General features: G+C 47.3%; 3 protein-coding genes across 3 annotated transcripts; all 3 read right to left on the reverse strand.

The window, feature by feature from the left end:
• Window positions 1-104: 104 nt before the first annotated feature.
• H6S33_007741 (uncharacterized protein) lies at window positions 105-2,403 on the reverse strand (the record flags this gene model as incomplete). The annotated part of the gene is made up of 2 exons (XM_044839087.1): window positions 105-2,048; window positions 2,113-2,403. The coding sequence occupies 2 exons, from the start codon at window positions 2,401-2,403 to the stop codon at window positions 105-107; spliced, it is 2,235 nt and encodes a 744-aa protein (XP_044688614.1).
• Window positions 2,404-3,281: 878 nt separating this feature from the next.
• On the reverse strand, window positions 3,282-7,400 carry H6S33_007742 (uncharacterized protein; the record flags this gene model as incomplete). The annotated part of the gene is made up of 4 exons (XM_044839088.1): window positions 3,282-4,522; window positions 5,378-6,173; window positions 6,238-6,477; window positions 7,248-7,400. The coding sequence occupies 4 exons, from the start codon at window positions 7,398-7,400 to the stop codon at window positions 3,282-3,284; spliced, it is 2,430 nt and encodes an 809-aa protein (XP_044688615.1).
• A 6,451-nt stretch (window positions 7,401-13,851) lies between these two features.
• On the reverse strand, window positions 13,852-15,509 carry H6S33_007743 (uncharacterized protein; the record flags this gene model as incomplete). Its single annotated transcript, XM_044839089.1, has 4 exons — window positions 13,852-14,698; window positions 14,815-14,899; window positions 15,216-15,377; window positions 15,443-15,509. The coding sequence occupies 4 exons, from the start codon at window positions 15,507-15,509 to the stop codon at window positions 13,852-13,854; spliced, it is 1,161 nt and encodes a 386-aa protein (XP_044688616.1).
• Between the last annotated feature and the right edge of the window lie 3,118 nt (window positions 15,510-18,627).

Genomic DNA, 18,627 nt, shown 5'->3' on the forward strand with positions numbered 1-18,627 from the left:
TTGCGCGCTGTATATGCTAGGGACACACATTTGCGTGTGCATATTTGCGCGTAAATATATTGAATTGGGGAATAAATCAATAGGCTTAATATATATTTATCAAATCACTCTTTCCTGCCCGTGCGTACTGAAGCAGCGGCCCTGACTTTACCCGCGCGCAGCCCTCCCCGAGGCTTTAGTGGCAGATTTAATCCCTTTGCTTTCTCGTTCCAGCTTGCTATTGCCTTTGATTCAACTTGTTCCTGTGTCTTCCGTGCCGCCAGAATAGTCCTCTTTTGCACCGCGCGCTGTTCTTTAGCTTTGTCTGTAGCTGCGATGGCACGCTGAATCTCTAGTAGTGGCGCCTGCGCGGGGTTTCCGGGATCCACTTGAACAAAACTGAAATCATACATTCGGGGCCGTGGCGGTGCTCGCTCACGTCTTCGCGGGGAAATCACCATCTTGATACTGTCGATGAGTGATAGCAACGACTGTGTGGAGGCCTGGAGGACAGAGTATTCCAGATGCACTTCAGGCGACAGTACCTCGGCCAAGGATTCTGGGCTGTTAATAGTGAATAGCTCCCCTGTAATTTTGGCGATGGCAGCCTCGCTCATGAAATCCGTAGGCATCAAGGAAGGGTATAACCCGCGCACCCAGGCGTTGTATTCCGTTGCGCGCCATTCTATAAGCTTCTCACGCGCCAATACCATCCCAGATTTGGAGGGCGCATTGCTCTTTGCCACTACTACGTCCATATTCTTCTCGAATAGCACACAATACTGGGTCTTGTGGTACTCTGTAGTATATGTATAGCGTATTGAGCGCCGAATATCCACAGGCCCTATCAAAAAATCCACGTCCCCCCATTCTATTGCATTATTGAAGAAACAATTATCGCAACAAGTAGACGCCGTCGCACTCGTTGGAGGCACGGGAATACCGACGCCCGATATCCAGGAGGGGTCCCCAAACGCGCAAATACCAGCACGCCAACGGCACCCCGCGGTGTTCAGAAACCATACTAGTGCAGGGTCAATATTATCCAGCACACAACGCACATCCGCCGCGAGTGCGCTGTATAGACCCCTAAGAAACTCCTCCATGGATTGCCTTCGCGCGGGGTCAGCCGCGCGGCGCCATCCAAAGTAGAAGCCCCCTTCATTCCCTGGGCGGTCGTTTTCCTCCGGCAGAAAATAACGTTCCTGAACAAATATGCATGCCACCGCATGGCGCGTTGAATCCCTCGCCGCGCGACCAATGCGCTGCCATACTGCAGCGAGGGTAAGATGTGGCATTATTCCCCACTGCACGATGACATCGATGTCTGGAAAGTTGATACCCATAGCAAACACCTCTGTGCCAACAAATATACGGTGCAAGCCATCCTTCACACCTCTCATGTATTGTGCACGGGTGTCTGGCTCAAGGGATGCACTCATGACCTTTATAAGATCTTTGGCGCGCGCAGATATCGAGGGATGCAAGAGGTTTCGTAAATAGCGCGCAATTGTATGCGCGCTATCAACGTTGTCCACAAATACGAATGCCTTTGGAATCATAGAGCCAATAACCACCTGTCTGTCTATAAGAAAGTCAAGTTCATGTAGCGCAGCTAGTAATGCTTGTCTAATAGGTATAACCGCGAGGGTAATATTGGCACGGCCGATTGGCCGCCTGTATATTATAGTCGGCGACGCAAGCAGTAAAACCTTATGGATATAGCCCAATACGTTGGGTGCAAGTGTCGCGGACAGTGCAATGATGGGAATGCTGCGTAGGTGCGCGCGGAAATCGGAGAGGTTGCTATACTCTTGGCGGAATGTTCGATATCCCCACACCACATGAGCTTCGTCCACGGCTATTGCAAGGAGGTTATCTCTGAACGCGCAGGGCTTTCTCAGTATGTGCACCCAGAAATACGACCCAGAGGTAAGGAGGACCTCTGGGGATGCATATACGAGACGATATTTGCCCTCAGCGACCTCACGCAATGCTTGGGGGCGCGCTTGAATCTCCGTCGCGGTAAGAGCGATAGCACCTATTTGATTGGATTGAAGCCACGCTACCTATGTTTGGTCAGTTATACGTACATGTATGCGCGCGCGCTACTAGTATGCCGTGTAGGTTCACATGATTACTTGCCTGGTCGTACATTATGCTCAGCAGTGGAGATACCACTAGGATAATTCCATTTTGCACAGTATATGGCAACGTCTGGAAGATAATGCTCTTCCCTGAGCCCGTTCCGGCACTGACAACGACGTCCCGGTGCATCAATACGTCGGCGATGGCGGCAGCTTGCCAATCATGGAGCTTGATGCTGTACATTGCACGGGCAACGTTGAGCGCGCGCAAGATATAGTGTGCTCGTAAATGATTTGGGTCGACATCGGCGGAATCTAACCACTTTTTACTCTCCATCTTCAGAACTCTTTGGCACAGGAGGTTGGGGCGATGTGACGATAATTGGTGCCTGAAAACTAACTACGTAGTAGATACAGTGGAGCACATGGTTACCCCGCGCACCGCCAAGAACAAGAATGAATACCCCCCGCGCAAGTGATACAGCGCGCACCGCCAAGAACAAGAATAATACCCCCCGCGCACGAGATACAGCGCGCACCGCCAGGAACAAGAATGAATACCCCCCGCGCAAGAGATACAGCGCGCACCACCAGGAACAAGAATGAATACCTCCCGCGCAAGAAATACAGGTAAGCTATAAGAAATACAGTGCGCACCGCCAGGAACAAGAAAGAATGATACCCCCGCGCAAGAAATACAGCGCGCACCGCCAGGAACAAGAATGAATACCCCCCGCGCAAGAGATACAGCGCGCACCACCAGGAACAAGAATGAATACCCCCGCGCAAGAAATACAGGTAAGCTATAAGAAATACAGTGCGCACCGCCAGGAACAAGAAAGAATGATACCCCCGCGCAAGAAATACAGCGCGCACCGCCAGGAACAAGAATGAATACCCCCCGCGCAAGAGATACAGCGCGCACCGCCAGGAACAAGAATGAATACCCCCCGCGCAAGTGATACAGCGCGCACCGCCAGGAACAAGAATGAATACCCCCCGCGCAAGAGATACAGCGCGCACCTCCAGGAACAAGAAAGAATGATACCCCCGCGCAAGAAATACAGTGCGCACCACCAGGAACAAGAAAGAATGATACCCCGCGCATCTACCACAGGTAAGCTATAAGAAATAGAGAGCGCACACAGGTTAGTATAAAAGAAACCCTTTAAAGACACGGCCTGGTTGGCGCGAGAAATGGAGCTCGCACCAAAATCAAGAATCCTGCTTTGGCAGATTTTCTGCCCCGCCTTCTAGATTGTCTGCCCCCCCTTCTAGACTTTCTGCCCCCCCTTCTACATCTCCGTCCGAGGGGATTGCATTCACCCAATTGCCGACATCTGTCGTCTTCTGTGATATTTCTGCTGAGCCTCGGGTGGGGCGCCGCGCATCGGTATTGACGTCCTCGTGCTGGGGGGTATCGGGGACGGTGGGGGAGGAGCCTGCCTCATTCTCATTTATCACTTCAAGCTTAGGTGGGAAAACCGCCCTGCTGGAGGTTTGCCTTGTATAGAGCCCTTTATGCCTATCCTCGAAGCCCTGGCTCTGCGGTCTAGGGCCATAGCGGGGAGTCTGGGGCGCGGGGGTAGAGAGGGGCGCGGGGGTAGGGAGGGGCGCTCCAGAATCGACAACATCCTCGGCTTCAAGGTCAATGACACTACAAGCTTCACTGGAAGGCTCACGAAACGCAGTGGTCATATTAGGGGGCCAATATCTCGACCCCGCGCGCGTGATGTTTTCGCGGGGCGATTGAGGATCCATTTGCGTAGATAGCGGTGACGGCGCGTGCTCACTCGTTTTACGCTCGGGGGTTATTCTCATGGTTTTAAGGGGTGCAGAAGGGTTCGCCGTGTGGTGATATCGGGAGCCCATGTCACCTCTCGAGCTCACGTGGGATTCTGCGGGCGGGGCTTTTGCTACCTTGCGCGATTTAAAAATATGCTCGGTGGGTAGGCGCGCAGGAGGAATGCCGAAGAAGGCGCTGGTGGGCGACATTGCTTGTTGCGCGGTGCCAGGAGCTTCGGCGGGGTGGTTTTGCCATGAGGGGTTGGAGTGATGCTGCATCTGTTGCGCTGGCTGTTTGGACTGATCGCGCGCGCGCGTAGTATATGCTCTCTCAGTTTCCATGGCTTGCGTTGCGTTAGACAAATTTTCGAGGAGCGATGGTTCTTCTCCGTACAGCTCACAGAGCTTGTCTCTTTTTCTTTTGTACTGCTCAATAAGAGCGTGCTGTTTACGAGTAGCAGTGAGCAGGTATTCCTTACGGCGTAGGGCAGCGTAGGCGATAGTATCCATGCGGTTGCACTCGTCGAGGATTACCCGCTGATGAATTTCATGCTTCATGTAAATATTGGAGCGCGCGTATATCTTGGCGAGGGTATTGGAGAGTGGAGTTTCTTCATTGTAATCACAGGCGGAGTCAAGATTTCCTGGGCGCGCAAATATATCTGCGTCCACTAGGTCCGCAGATTTAGCGCGCAAAGCCCGGAACTTGCTTACATCCTCTGCGATCTGTTGGTTGTGTAACGGGGGTCTCTTCTAAGAGAAATAGAATAAGATAGAATAGAGACGGCCGTGCAAGATAGACAATCAGGTTGCAGATTATTCAAAGATACTATCGCTAGAACTCAATAATCTTTAAGGGCTCTGCTACCGATAAGAACTTGGTTTTTCTTTCTGATGAAGACTGGAGAGAATAGGACTGAAGGGCGGGAATGAACCTGAGTACTTATACTCCGAAGGCCTCTGTTCTCTGCTCCTAACTCCTTTACTAAGTTCCGGTGGGCCTTCCCTCAGTACCGGAAACAATACCACCGCTACCCCGCTTTTCTCTAAGCGTCAGCAGGTGTTTCCGATACCCAAGGCAACCACCCTTAGTCAAAGCCTTTGTAACACCTGCAGCCTTGGTTGCCACACAACTGAGGACCTGCATGAATGAGCTGCCGCTCAGGTGTAAGCTTAATCATTGCTGTAGAGCTTTCGCTTATTGTAGACTTCCCTAGCATAGTCCCTGCCCTTCGGCGGACTTACAATGCACCGAGGATACAGAGGATCACCGGTCAATCAGAGCTTCACTCTGGCCGGTCTTCTAGTCACTGGCGAGGCATAGACTCGTCAGTCATTGCTCCCATGAATAGATCCTCTTCCTAGCGCCCGGAATGTAGTTACTCTAACAGCTGGTAGCTAACCACACTGCCGGTACTTGCATATCACCGTGCAACTGGCTTCTAACAATAACTCTCAGCATGTAACCGGGCCCTGTGTGTACTCATACACCAGACAGTTGAAATGGCTCCGTTACAGGTTGGTACTCGAAACAGCATTCTCCGCATCTTTCACGATGCCAGTGAAGTCAAAGTTAGGGTCGTCAAAGTCGGAGAGTAAACCTCCATGTGGCGGCGATGGGGGAGTGGGGAGAACTGGCGTGTAGCCGCTATTTTGCGATGAATTCTCCGTGGGGCAATATGGCAGTAGTAAGGCGGGTGGACGGTCTTTGATGGGGGTGGAGGTAATTGGCGGAGGCCATATAAGGGGGGAATTGGTGGCAGGGGTTATGTCCTTGAAGATAGTCGCTATGTAATTATCGCCCAGGTCGCTGATGGGGTCTGTGCCGCACTGATGGAGAGCTTTGCCCACAGCGACGCAAAATCTATCGCGCAGGGTCTTTTCCCAGTATTCATCCGTATCATCTTCGAGCCAGCCAATATGGCTAGGCGGAGCTTTCACCGTGGGCACGCCTATCAGTAGGGGCGTGTGGATTTCAATGAGCTCCGTCATCCCAAAAGCGGTAACGTCCGCCAAAGGTGGGGAGGGGCGAACCCTATGCGCAGTTTCTGCAAGGGACCGTCGTTTAAGATAGTGTTCCAGGAGGGGGCTTTCCTGGAAGATTTGGGCGTATTGCTTGACCTTTTTGACCAGATGGTTTAAAACCTTATCGTGCGCAGCCTGGAAGTCGCCAAGAAGATCAAGTTCGGCTTTGGCAAACAACTCTTCGGCGGGCAAGAGTTGCTTAAAGAGGGCGCGTATAGGGGCTTGAAGAAACCCGGCGCGCACGAAAAATACTTGGGCCCAGTAAAGCGGCACGCGCACGCTCCATTCTTCAATCGACTATTGAAGGTTAGTAGGCAGCGCGTGGGAATATCTGTAGGGCGCGGGGGGGGGGGGGTCAAACCTTAGAGCTTTGCATGAACTTGCGGAGATGATTGGGTGCGTAATCAGGCTTAATGGTAGGTTTTGAAGCAGGCTGCTTTTTCTTTTTGGGGTCTGGCTCCTGGGTGGAGTTTGGATCTGGGGTTTCCTCCACTCGGGCATTGCGTGAGCGCTTTGGGGGGGGGGGGCGTCGTGGGGCCAGGAGTATGGGTGCGCTTGCGAGCTGGCCCTGCCATGTTTGGTGTACGGCTTTAATTGCGAGCTAAAGGGCAAGCAAGATATTAGTATGGATATATATCTATGTGAGGTGCAGTGTTTTTTCACGCACACTAGTATATGAGTACGCGTGATTATCCTTGCGCAGGAAAATATAAAAGGTGCACGGGGATCCTCACGCCCGTGTACCCGCGCGGGGATCCTCACGCCCGTGTACTCGCGCGGGGATCCTCACGCCCGTGTACTCGCGCGGGGATCCTCACGCCCGTGTACTCGCGCGGGGATCCTCACGCCCGTGTACTCGCGCGGGGATAGAGATGCGCGGGCAAAAAGGAGCGCAAGAATAGAAGTACGCAGCCAAACAGGAGAGCGGGTAGCGCAAGGATAGAGGTGCGCAGTGAAACAGGGGCGCAATGATACAGATGCGCGGGGAAAAAGGAGCGCAGTGACACAGATGCGCGGGCAAACATGAGCGCAGGAATGTAGACATACATACAAGAATATGGGTACGCGTAGGGTACGCCGTGCGTGTAGAATACCTTGCGCGTGGAAAATGGTGCACTAGGAATTGAATTGGGGGTTTAGGGGCAGAGTATACGATGTGGCAGTGGTAGGTGTATGTGGTGAGGATCAAATTCACCAGGCTGTATGAAGGTTTGACGTGATATATCATGATGTGGCTGGATGTGTGGCTGTAATAACATTACCCTGACCTTGTTACTATTACGTAATACAGCCTGGAAACGAGGCTAAGGACTGCCGAGATTCGTTTTAGGAAACTGGAGTAGAAACTCAAGCATGCTGCTGCATCATTACCACTGTTTGCACGCCAAGTAATTGCATTCTACACATCTCCGCCGCCGCGGTAGGAAAGTATTTCTCATATGTTGACATATCCTCAGGGTTACATGGAGAGGGTGATAGTGATACCTTAGTAGTACCATGGGCCTGGACAGAGTCGATGGACATACATGCAGTAAGGCGGTATTTTCGAATTTTTTTTCTCTCCTCTCCCCTGAATTTCCTCGAGTCCTTCTAATTCTCCCCATCACCGAGAGCCAGCCCCCTCTTTTAGGGTTGCTATCATCGGGTTTTCTTCGCCTGTCTTATTTAATGTAGATGCAGGTTGTTACTCGCCATAAGATGAACCACGTCTTCATACATATTATGTAATCCGCCTCACTGGCTAAATAGTCTTTCAACCTACATTTGGTTAGCGCAGCTGGGCGGTCCGCACAGTAGACGAGACTACGAACAACCCCCCATGGTGGCCCGGGATGATTGATGGTTTTGATAGCGGAAGAGAGGGGAGAATCCCTCCTCTCTCACTCTCTTTTGCTCTAGAGCATCAATTGCCCCTTGTTCCTCCCTCGCCGCTCCCTTCCTCCTCCCCGCAACCCGGGAATGCCACTAGAGGGCTGCTGTTGCTCCATGTAAAAAAAAAAATGCGCTGGTAAAATACTACCTACCTAAAGGCGGGAGCTGATTCGAGACAACGCATCGTTGGCTGTTACTGGGGGAGGGGGTGCTAACTCTAGTTGAGGCGCGTCCCGGGTTCTTGGTGAGACGGGATCTAGCGAGAGTGATAGAGGTGATAGTGGGAAGGGTGAAAAAAAGAGAAGTTTCCTCCGTTCCGGTAAAAGAGTTTTTTTAACGTCAAAACTTGTCGGTGAAGACTTTTTTTTTTGTTCCCTGCTCTGCTCGCCCTGTTGATCGCCCCGCCCGCCGCCGCGCCGGTGCTGCCTATCAGGAGGAGGATGTAGGGTTGGCGATACTTTACAGACTTGGGTGATAACGATGGGTAACTCTATTGCTTGTTGGGGTTTAGTTATACTTTGCTCTACATGCTCTGTACGTAACCCAGCTAGGTAGAGTAGTTGGCCCCCTGACCATCATCGTGGGGTTTAGTTTACGGCCATCGATGGGAACCAAGGCGCCGTTGTGACTACAGGTTATGTACTCTCTACAGATTCTCTAACTGCTACCTATCTCCCTGCTGGTGTTTGATTTGATATCTCGATGTGATGTGCAACCGTAGGTACAAGTAGATAATTATGGAGATCGCCCTCGCTGTGTAACCGACAACTCATTGGCGGCCCCCGTCCGTGTCGTGCCGGGGCCTGTGTGTGAGTAGGTAGGCTGTCGGTCATGTATGTGCTACCATTCATCATCCATCGTACATGTCAATCGGTTCGGTTAGGAGGAGGAAGGAGGAGCTCAGAGTGTGCGCCGATGGTAGAGTACTTTACTTTTGTTTCGTTTCGAGGGGGGGATATATATAGTAGGACGGATAGGGACTAGTTCAATGATTGGGGAGGGGGAGGGGAGATGTCAGATGTGGGAGAGTGCTCTGGGAGAAGTGTGGTGAAGTGAAGTGAATTGTATGTCGATGCGCAATCGACTATGTAGATAGAAGATGGGGGTAGAGTACGTGGGCGGGATAGCTGGAAGAGATGTTTGATACTCTCAGGCTGCGACGACGACGACTTGCAAAAGAAAGCAAAGAACGATATCTGTTGTGTTGCTTTTCACATGAAAACGATATATCGCACTCTAGAGTCTAGACAGTACTCTCTCCCTACCTGTCTGACTGCTGCCGAAATGTTGAGATGTCGAAATGTCTACCTACATACTTGCACATATTCCTTTTGTTTCCCGCTATCCCGGGCCCTCCCCACCACTCCCTCTCGAAACATGTGCATCGATCACCGCTACCACTGTCAAACGGTGACCAATGGAACCATCCAGGGGGTGGTGGTTTGGTTGCTTTTTTTGGTTTCCTGCCTAGCTAGCCACTCTGCTCTATGTATTCCAGCAAATGATTGGGGCGCTGACGACGGCGTGCAAAAAAAAAAAAAAAAAAAAAAAAGGCTCTACCCTATGCTACATACCTATTGAGGTAGAGTCTGTATGGTATGCCGGACCCCGAAAACCGAACCGGGTGAGCGAGCTACTGCACTGGTGCGCTGAACTTGTGACCGGATAGTTCCATACCTACATACTACCGCGCCGCGGCGCGAAGCTCATCGTATGTGAGGAGGAGGAGGAGGCAGGAAAAAGGTATTTTGCCTATTTGTAGATGTGGTTTATCAGGGCCGAGGGACTGGTGGGGGAGGTGAGGTGATGTTTGCCGTCGGTCGATGCGGTGAGGCTGGCTGGGTACGATGGGTGACTAGGTGAATAGGTGAGTGATAGAGTGAGGGGAAGGAAGAGGGGACGCTGGTGGGCTGGGGATATCGATGTGCTGCGCTGAGGGGAGAGGGAGGGGAGAAAGGGACTCATGACGGATCACTCGCCGGGGGGTAGGTATCGGATCCATCGATACTCGTGGGCAAACGCGGGAGAGTGAGAAAAATAAACGAACGATGGGGTCGTATGTATTCGCTTCATCTCGATAAGTAAAAAATACCTCGCGCGAATTTCAGGCCGAGTGATAATCTGTGCAAAAATCATGATTGCAGGAATCCACCGTTGCCCGGCGTCCTGAAACTACGAGAAAATTTGTTCCCACGGTACGGGTGCTGGAAACCAGGTAAAAGGAAAATGTTACTGTACTGTGTGTATTGATGCTATCTGCGTACCTACGTTAAGTGCGTATACGTACTTGAGATGAGCTTGAAGGTAGGCAGGACGTTAGTTGCCCGGTATTCTTTTTTTTATTTTTTATTTTTGGCTGGAAGAGGCCCGCGGAGCCACAAGATTGATACTATAGTAAGTGCGGCGGCCCACCGCGCCCGAGCCAATGATGAGATGGTGGAGAGGGTGTTGGAGACGTGATCTGATAATAATAATGATAAGGGATAAGGATTAGGGCGGGTTTGGGTATACGTTTGGAACGGGGAAAAGAGGGTTTCGTCTGATATTTTCATGTCCGGATGCAGCATGGAGAGGTATATGCTGTCTCAAAGGGACAATTATAGTACTTGGTATTAGATATCTGATAGATTGAGTATGGAGTTTGTGTTGAGTCCATGAGAGCTTTTGGATTGGCGTTGTGGGTTGGAATTATTTTTAATCATAATATATCACTCGCACCTGGAACACCTGATCAAGTTTTGCATATTTGCCATCTAATAATGGCCATGGCCCCTAGCTTGAAACGAATATAATTTACATTCAAATACCGATTAGGTATTCTATAGAGGTTTTGCGTACTTAAGGAGTGTGTTGTCGCAATTGGGGTATTTAGACGTTGTTAGTTTAAAAATATGCACTAATTTCTAACACCCTGTACATACATAGTGTTAGCACTGGAACCTATGGCCTACTTTATTGACGAGGAAAGACTTTTATCTTTATCGGGAAGAATTCTCAAAATTTAAATTTGTTACTCCATGACCCGCTAAATGGCCATGGAAATATTCATTAATCAAGCCCTGCTGCATGTTTACCCGTCATTTTTGGCTAAGCTTAAGTACCTATTAAAAATATCGTGTAACGTCTGTGTGTAAAGGTTTGTTTGTTTTATATAGTAGGGAAACCTTATAAATAGAGCCTCGATTGAAGACCATGGGGGAAAATAATACACCATCTCAATATGGTCATAGCCCGAAAAGCATTTCATTACTGCTACAATTACAAAGGTCTGATGTTTTTGACTCGACGGAGCTTTACAGTTCTAGGAGTACAATATAGACCTCTCTTTAATTAGTCAGAAGTACACCAAGATATTTCAACGAATTGTAGCTTGCTCCATGGTGCCATCAAAATAGGTGCAGAACTCACTGTCTCAAGGATATCATAGATATTCAGGTATATATTTGATTAGAGACGCAACGTTTAGTAGAGACGCAAATTTGAAAATACTACATTTTACAGACTGTATACACACACACACACACACACCCGATAGAAAGAAATATGCTATGGAGTCCCGATAATAGCATTCTCAATAATAGCATATATATATATATAGTTGGTCAACCCCGAACGAGTTTACACGGGAAAATTTGTTCTCGATACAAGTATATTCTCAATACTAGCAAACAAAAGACCGTTCCCGACCATATGCTACTATTTAAGCAGAATTTCAATTCTTTATATCTGTAATGTGGTTCATGAGTTAAGCTCGAGACTTTAAGCTAGATCTAGATCTATCCTATGGTTTGGTAGTAATTTAAAATTCCGGGACTTCCTATTTCAGCGAGTGGCAAAGTCACTGCTCCACGCACTATTGACACCAATCCACACGCTACCAGTGTGGAGCAGTGACTTTGCCACTGGGAGGGCCTGCTGAAATAGGAAGTCCCGGAATTTTAAATTTCTACCAGGCCATGGGATAGACTTCAATAAAAGATGTCTTGTAGTTCGAGCGTTTAACGAATCAATCAATCTATCAATGAATAATCTAATTGCAAATCGTCTTTAGTTTTCCTCTTCAATTTCAATACTCGAGCTGAGTTTGCGGTTTGGAATATACTCGTGAAATTTATAATTTACCGATTTGTGGACGTTATAGATGAGTTGAATCCTCGCTGGTCATATAATTTACTAGTGAGAGCTGCCTTTAGCTGTATATGTAGTTCAGTTTGATTTTATAAAGAATGTTCCTAGATGTGATTTGGATTGAGGAGTATTGGGTCATTGCCTGAATGGATATAAGATATTTCCCTATACCCGGAACTCGCTGCATGGGACGTCCAATACCGCTAATATTAGAGTACTATTTCATCACGTTTTCGGGTTCTACGTACACACTAGTCTCTGAGCAACAAGCTACTCGTAGGGGATGAGTGTGAGACTAACTGCGTGTAGTCTCATTCCCAGACTCATTCGGTATTTTTTGGTGGCGGTGGTGGCTCGTTGATGTCCACCATAATATATGCTGGTGTAGACTACACAACGAGTAAAACAACAACGTTAAACCAACCACGCCAAAGGTAGGAGATGGTAGCGAGATTAGGCACATATACACATACTTTATTGTCAACAGTGCACCGCTGCGCAGCACGCTGGGCCCATCCTTGCTCGCACGAGATGATAGGTTTTGATTAGAAGCTGGTACTTTTGTTCTATAGTTGAAAAGTACATGTATATGTAGAAGAAGAGATAGAGATGAAGCTCTAGAATATTTGGACAGGATTAACTTATAGACGACAGCGGTTTTCTCTTCGATAAATGGTCATTGTTCATTGACACCTGCAGCCCTTCGAGCCGCTCCATCAATTTACAGTTATTGAAATCACATGTAACCGACAAGTAGACCCTTTCGTGATGACAAGATGTATAGCTCACTAGTCTATTTTGGTGTTATCTCTTCGTCTGGCAAAAAATGCTGACCCCCCCAAAAAGGTTTTTGTGTGACTTTACTAACAGATCATGTTATCTCCCTTATCACATAATAGATCTCCCACACAAATTTAATTCCTCTATTATAGGGGTGTTAGTATCGTCAGACTAAGGGATAAATTACATTACAGTGCAATATATGTAGTTAGGATTCCGATTTAATTCGGAGGTTTTGCAAAATTCCGTATTGGTAGTACAGTTAGTACCTATTACATTCCCTTTTTTGGTACAGCGACAGGTAATAAGCCCCGAGATACACTTATCTGCAAACACCGTATGTTGGTGGCGTTTACCCAAAACAGGTATCACTGTGTCTCAGCCCGTTCTATCACTTACATGTTTTACCTACCACTGTACATTGTGTGTTCTCGTCTCGCTCGTCTCACTGGTCTCGAAACAGTAGTACCAGATGAGAGCTACATGTAATGAGTACATAACCCACCAATCAATCAAGCTAGTCCCGAGATAAAATTAATAAGCTTACAAAAATTTCAAGATCGAGTGAGCAACTGTGAGCCAAGCCACGAGCCAAACTGAACATCGAGTGAGTAACTGTGAGCCGGTGGCCTGGCAACTCTCTACTCGCTGAAGTAACGTCTGTTTGTGTAAGTAGGGGGTCTATGTAACGAGATTTCAAGGCCATTAGCCAACTCGCCTTCTGGGCCAGAGATGTATACCACATCCATGAGAGATAGATTGATGAGATCACATACCTATAATATGACTTTCATATACGCGAATTTCCCCCATTTTTACTACCGTATCTCTCTCTATTGGAATATTGATTTCTAGTCATTGGTGTAGAATTATTCTATAGCTGTTGAAATTAGATTCACACCTTAAATGCCGCTCGAGTTTACCCTTTAATCGATATTAAGTAACATATCTGGTAGATTTGGTAGTACATAGGATTCCTGGCCTCATGAGGCTATTGCCAGGTAGCGTATACATACATAGTGTTATGAAGCTGAATTTAAGTCGCGACTGAATTTCTTTTTTTATCTTTTCGTTAATTCATTCAGTGTCGCGACTGAACTTGACAGTAGGAGAGATCAGTTTCCACCGCAATTATCTACATACTCAATATGGTTATACCCTAAGGTGCGTTATTTAAACTAATAGTCATTTAAATTTACCACTCGACGTCCTTGGGCATCACCTCGCCCAACATGTTCTTTACTACATGCTTCCCGGCAAGCTTCTTCTCAACATTCCCCAAGGTATCTTCAAGGAGTTTCTTACCATCCCTTTCCCACAGACCTTCGTCCTCTTTCCACACCCAGCCTTTAAGTGCCTTGCATTCCCATCCTTCAATCATCTTTGTCCTTATTCTTACTGACTTATGGATAAACTCTTCCATTTCAACACCCTCACTCGAATCAGCATATCCACCAGGAGTTCTATAGCTTCCACTAAAAACTCGCATCATTCCTGTGGCAGAGTCGTATATTAACCCAGCAGCCCATTCCCGAGTATAATCTTCATGATTCTTGATTATGCTCTTCAAGTATCCTTTGCTGAATTCTAAAAAGGGTAGGTGTTGTTGGATCATCCAGGCCAGCGTTATATCGGCGATTTCCTGGTCATCATAACCACCCCCGATATTTGTGTGCACGCCTGGAAACCAAACTTGCTTTAAGTTTGTGGGCGAGAAAGGGGATTTTTTCCAAAGAGTTGGGGTAAACGGACCCCGATGCTCGTCGAGTGCTAAGGCATGAAAAGCATTTTCGACTTCATCGGAAAGTTCAACGTTGTGGAAGCTATTCGAATTGTCAGGAGCCAGCAAAGACCATTGTGGGAGGAACCTATATAGATACGTTTTGTTTTCTCCACGAGCGATGCTTAGTTCTCCGAGGAAGGGAACGCGTATACTGGGAATTCCAAGCGATCCGACTGTATCCCAGCATCCAATGGATTTGACCTTTACACCGGAGATTACGAGCTTCCCATCTTCCATATCTTGAAGCTGTTTGAGGAGTCTGTTATTGTCAGAATTTGTAACCATCCAATCAACTTTTAGACTAAAATCCTTGGCGCAGACTAAGAGTGTCTGGCGTAGGATAGAAGCGAAGGCATTGAGGTCTCGAGATAATACCCAGGATCTTCCTTATATCTTCTTTTGGTGTAATTACTCCAAACATCGTGGAACTCATCCATTCCCTTCTTTGTTAAGACACCGACTGTACATATCAATCCGCAGACTGACCGAGCAGTGTAGGCGCCCCGAGAAAATCCAAAAAGGTGAATTGAGTCACCCGGATGGTAATTATGAGATAAAAAGCAATATGCTTCCCGAACATGTTCGTCTAGTCCATAACCAGTGCCCCCTATCGATAATCAAGTCAGTCAAATTCCGAGGAGAGAGAAATCATAGCTCATTAAGCCTAGGGATTGCTTAGGCGGAGTGGTAGGCCAATTGGATAAAATCACAACTGGTAATGTACTGCAAAGCGAATACTAATAGATGCCATGGTGCATATAAATCAATAAACTCACCACCAAGTATCTTGTTCAGTGTCCCGCCTGTCCCAACTCCGCTCTGGTAATAAACGATCTGAGATATACCGTCCTTTTTCGTATAGCTTTTTAGCGCTCTTGTGATCCTGGTAACATTGGTGGGCACACTTGGCTCTCCCCCGTCGGAGCTTTGCCAAGTCCCTTGAGAACAAGATTAACATTACCATGGGCACTAATAAGCTCATTAGACAACTACATTTACATACCATCACAACAGATTATTATTCGTTTCCGGCTAGGAACCTTGTGGCCAAAGGGGTCGAGTACAGGCATATTGCTATATCTTTGCAGATAACAGTTTGACTTAGGGATAAATATATGATGACAATACGGTAACAGGGAAATGAATTATGGTAGAGGATATGGCCAAATGTTTGGAGTTTTCATTAATACATCGTGCGAGCGGGGTCTTATTTTATATGTAGGTTGGGACTTGCTGGCCAGATATAATGCCTGCAAGGCGTCTCGGTCAATAGTACCCCTTCAGCTCATGAGACGGATGGTAGATTTCGAGAGCTTCAAAATTCTCCCAGTTTAGGATCCGTCTCGGGCCTGAGTAGCAGCAAATCGAGCTGAATCCTGGTATGCAGTACGGTCGGTCGGCAATGACCAACCCAAACAAGTTCTGATTGCTGGAAACTAGGAAAAAGCAAGACATTGCAGATAAGGATGCCTGTGTCACTCCCTTCCCTGCAACCAAGACAGAAACTTTAATGTTGGGAATCACCAAGTCAGTAGGGAATAGACTAAGACAACAAGGGCTGAAGCGGACTTAAGTGTGTGGTGTGGTATGTATCACGAGAGCGTTCGGATGAGAAATAAGCATTAATGAAAGGAGATCTTGAGCCCTGCTACTCTAAATTGCTGGGAGTTGATGAGTCTTAATAGGTTCTGTAAGTATTTGATAGAAGAAACGAGCGAGAATACGCAATTTATCCCTCCTTGTCGCAGATCTTCAGATACCTGCATACATGAAAAAAGTATAAGCGCGAATGATTGGTGCAGCGCCTACTTTTGAAGTGAGTGGGAGAGCGTGCTCGAAAGAGGTAGAGTACCTACATGTAGTACATACGCACATGTACTTAACTTACTAGAGTAAGTGATGAGGGAAAGAGCCCTGTAGGACCACATTGAATGTTCCACAGCAGACTGTTACCAGGTTCGCCAGTCACTAGCATGCCTCCTCCAGCGATCGAGATCCAGAGATGCGGCGCTTAATATTGACAAATGGAGAACGTACCTTATATTTACAAAAGCTACATGTAAGGACATGAGCGCTAGCCCTTGCAGTAAACACGAATTAGAATCCCCCGGCTGATATCATCCCTTCAGCTTACATACATAGAGTACATTTGCTCTGAAAAGGTTGCTCTTCCGCCCGTATGGCCTCGGGCTGTCATTGTCATGTCATATGTGGCAACTCGATATGCCGGATTGTAAATACATGTATATTGAAAAGTATGATGTTCTCAAAGAATGTCATACACGATCTATTATGGGGTATGTATGTATACATTTAATTCTGGTATATGTGAAGTATACACAGTACCAAAAAAAAAAAGACGGCGGATCCAGTACCATATCTGGCAGAATGCCACAAGGTTACGGTGCTACGGTACAATAGTTAGGGTTCCGATTTAATTCGGAAGTTTTGTATAATTTTGTATTGGTAGAGTACCTATTACATCACCTTTTTTGGTACTGTATATACTGTTGTACATGAGATGAGTCCTTTGGAGGTCTCAGTTTTACTGATATATAAACCGTCAGCTTTTATGGGAGGAAGGGCTACATAGTACATCGTACGCCGGAAATTCCTCAGAAGTACTCGAAGCCAAACAGATAGCCCAGTGAGATGTAGATGGTATGCAGGTCATAACAGACACAATGAGTGAGCGGTAATGAATAGATATAAGTTCTAAAGTTGATTCTAAACAACGGTTGAGAACGTTGAGGTCCTGGTCCTGGTCCTGGTCCTGGTCCTGGTCCTGGGGAGGTTCGGGTTGGGTTTATTCTACAAGTGGAATAGAGTTTATGAAGCTAGCACTCCTGATCATGCTTAGCATGCCCGTAGTTGTTATGTACTACAGCTTGAAATTTCTGTACTCATCAATCATCGTTCGAACGCTGGGCTACTCAGAGGAAAGAAGACTTTTGTACCAGCTATCGCGGAAAAACAAGGGGATAGTTTAGTGTGGTCCATGAGCAGGCACGAGTCTAGCCAGGCGGTGGGCTCGAGCTGGCTCGGCCTTTTGACTACTAGGCTCGAGCTAGCTCGAGCTTTTGGTAGAGGCTCGTGAAAAGGATCGAGCCGGTGGCTAATGATCTATATAACAGGAAACACTTCTGCCAAGATCAGGAATTGATAAAGATCAAGATCATAGAGCAGGAAAAATAGCTCGACGGAACCATTATTTATAGTTTGAAGGGTTAGATTTCGCAGGAAGATAAGCCTATGTTTAAAATTCCCACAACTCTTCGGGACATATCAAAATATAAGTAAATTAGCCTCATGAGCCGGCTCGGGCTCGCTGGGCAGTAAGGCTCGTTGTGAATGAGTCGAAAGCTCGTCTCATGGACCACACTAGGATTGTTCAAGCTTCTTTGTTCGGCCTCACCTTGCGTATAGAAATCAGTTACTGATCTTATTGGTCAGGATTTTGGCTATGGCATTGACAGCCCATATGGCCATACTTAGGAATGGGAAAATTAGAGGAGCTTGGACGGGTTTCTGCGGCTGGGGCTAGAGGAACCTATCCCAGACTTCAGGGGGTGACCGGAAGAGTTTTGAGGTTTCAAGTACCGATCTGACATAAGAGCGAGTGACATTTCGTGAATCACTTCGAAAATGTTAAGTTCACGCTGATCCCCATGCTATTTAGGGCAGGGAGTAAAGGTCCTCCCTCACGTTTGTTTTGATAAGGTATTTATGAATCGGATTGTTGGAAATTGACAAACTACGGATTACATTAAGGGCCCATTTGGGAGCGGTCAAAAACGGAGTTATCGGGGCTTGAAACTCCGTTCTGGTGAAAACTCCGTTCTGAGAAAACTGGTCGTGTTTGGCGGCCCATTTTGCGAGTCTAGAAAACAAGGTTAACCCTATGAAAATGGAGTTTTTAAAAAAGTGGCTCCGACTTACTTTTTCTTATCACAACTGTAAACTCTTTTGCCATCACTCAATTTTACCTCATTGAACCATCAACACCACAGTCTCCCAAACAGTACACATCATGCTTAAAAGTCCGTTTTAAAATTTCTTCGTTTCCTCCCCACTAACGGAGGGCTAAGCAAAACGGCGTTTTCTCCAGTCTTGCCTCCCAAACGGGCCCTAACAATATACAAAATCGATTCACCACACTATTCTCAATCGGGCCATTATTTCCTAATT

The sequence above is a fragment of the Morchella sextelata genome (assembly GCF_020137385.1).
Source record: "Morchella sextelata strain SCLS chromosome Unknown scls_24, whole genome shotgun sequence".
Taxonomy (NCBI): Eukaryota; Fungi; Ascomycota; class Pezizomycetes; order Pezizales; family Morchellaceae; genus Morchella; species Morchella sextelata.